This window comes from Sinocyclocheilus rhinocerous, unplaced genomic scaffold (genome assembly GCF_001515625.1).
Source record: "Sinocyclocheilus rhinocerous isolate Xijiao unplaced genomic scaffold, SAMN03320098_v1.1 scaffold2172, whole genome shotgun sequence".
NCBI classification, from domain to species: Eukaryota; Metazoa; Chordata; class Actinopteri; order Cypriniformes; family Cyprinidae; genus Sinocyclocheilus; species Sinocyclocheilus rhinocerous.
This window is the reverse complement of record NW_015662992.1, coordinates 37,028-39,206: the sequence shown is the minus strand read 5'-3', so window position 1 is coordinate 39,206 and position 2,179 is coordinate 37,028. Positions and strand designations below refer to the sequence as shown.

Genomic DNA, 2,179 nt, shown 5'->3' with positions numbered 1-2,179 from the left:
TTCAAAGCATGATGCAAAACCAATGGTTTCCAGATTAATATTGACGATCACAATTTAAACAGGAATATAAGTGTATTGCTTTAGATTTGATAAATACCATATGGACTCAATTTATCCTTGAAGGCCATACTTTTCACATGACAATAAATAAGTTAAATAGATTTCAAAGCATGATGCAAAATGCAATGATACCACACAGTTTAAAAAAAAATCTGCAGTGACATTCCATGACCAATTTATGAGTCCCAGTTCTTGTGCTCTCTCTCACACACACACACACACACACACACACACACACACACACACACACACACACACACAGTAAAGAAAAATTGAAATAAATAGCATACAATCTTAAATTTACCTATTTACAGTAAAATAAACGTGTTAACAAAAATATATTATTGAGACAAACCCAACAGTTTCCAGATTAATATTGACGATCACAATTTAAACAGGAATATAAGTGTATTGCTTTAGATTTGATAAATACCATATGGACTCAATTTATCCTTGAAGGCCATACTTTTCACATGACAATAAATAAGTTAAATAGATTTCAAAGCATGATGCAAAATGCAATGATACCACACAGTTTTAAAAAAAATCTGCAGTGACATTCCATGACCAATTTATGAGTCCCAGTTCTTGTGCTCTCTCTCACACACACACACACTTTTCAAACTTATGGAATGTTTTCCCAAGATAATTACTTCTAAATAGGCCTTTTTCTAGACTGTTGAAGCCATCATCTTGGTATGTCATTGTAAGGAAAAATTAGAAGGAAGAAATAATATAATCAGATCTCAATCATGAGACGAACACTTAGAGATAACCAACGGCTGAGACTGATATTTGACCTGAAACTCATGTTGGCACTACTTGGATAAAAGGCTGTAACAATAATACCAAGTCAATCGTCTGAAATTGACAGCCTGCTGAAGATTGGCAAACGTCTATTTGCGTCCATACTGGGCGACTCTGAGCCGCTGATTGTGCCAGAGGAACAGCAAGAGCCGCTCAGGTAGCCCTCAGGATCTGAGAGGGAATCCGGTGGGCTTGGTGGAGAATCGAACACTGGAGACTCGGAGAGTGGATGCATGGAGGGTAAGTGGCTCATTTTGAAAGGCGGCGACGGGGGGCAAGCGTTGGTCTGGATGTTACCATACAAGCCACCGCTGGTCTGATGGGTAAAAGCACTTTGGGTCTGAGGGACGATGGGTGCAAGAAAAGCCTTAAGATCCTGATCGGGGAAAGTGAACGCGTTCAGACAGGGCGAGCTGGGAGTGAGTGTGCAGGTGGGCGGTGGGGGCGTGCGTGATGTTGGGTTGTCAATCAAAACTGATTCGTTGCTGCAGGAGCTGGAGAAGCCGGAAAAGCTCAGGCTGTGGTGTAGCTTCGGTCTTTCCCTCAGTCTCAGGAATGGATTTGAGGATTCTTTCTCTTCCAGGACCCCAATCTCCCTGCTGATCCTTGGTTGAGAGTTACTCGTAGCAGCTCTTCGCTCCTCCGCATTGTGAATGAAGTGGCAGCGGGGGCCGTATGGGCAGAAACCTATAGTGTGGAATGTGCGACATGGCTCTGTCTTGTACTTCGGGTGGCGGAACAGGTTTCTCAGTTCGTGATAGCCGTGAGCGAACTGACACTTTTCCCCATACTTGCACAAGCCATTTTCCTCAAAAGGCCTGCAAAGTTCGGTTTTGTAGCGGGTCGCGTTGATCTGAGAGCCGGGCTTTTGTTGAAGGATTTCCTGAAGTTGTTGACTGCGTTCCCCCGTGTCACTGAACGCACGGTCTCTGTACTTGTTTTCTTTATTCATGAAGGCAGGTGTCGAGCTCTCAAAACCGATCTGGAGCCTGTTGCTCATGTTGCAGTCCATGTGGTTTGTTGAGTTACTCCTGAAATAACCAAAAGACCTGTTGCTGTTGGTATTGGAAGCAGCAAATGGGACCCCAACATTCCTCTTTTCCAGCATATTGTGAAGACCGATTGCATTTGAATTTGGGACTTTTTCCTGAAAGAAAACAGAATTCCTAAGCATGGATGTCAAATAGGTTTAGGAGGCATCACCATTAGTTTAAGCAATTAGAAAGAAAATAAATCACTATTGTACATGACCATCATCTAGTGGCATAAGTTAAAGGACAATGTATAAAAAAAATTTAAAAAAAAAAAAAGA

General features: G+C 42.0%; 1 protein-coding gene across 1 annotated transcript in view; it reads right to left on the bottom strand.

The window, feature by feature from the left end:
• Nucleotides 1–283: 283 nt before the first annotated feature.
• Nucleotides 284–2,179, bottom strand: part of LOC107728722 (zinc finger protein 36, C3H1 type-like 2-A) — a 3,164-nt gene continuing 1,268 nt past the window's right edge. The window contains exon 2 of the mRNA XM_016539015.1: nucleotides 284–2,014. Coding sequence (XP_016394501.1) covers nucleotides 914–2,014 — 1,101 coding nt within the window. The 3' untranslated portion in view covers nucleotides 284–913. The remainder of the gene's footprint in view (nucleotides 2,015–2,179) is intronic.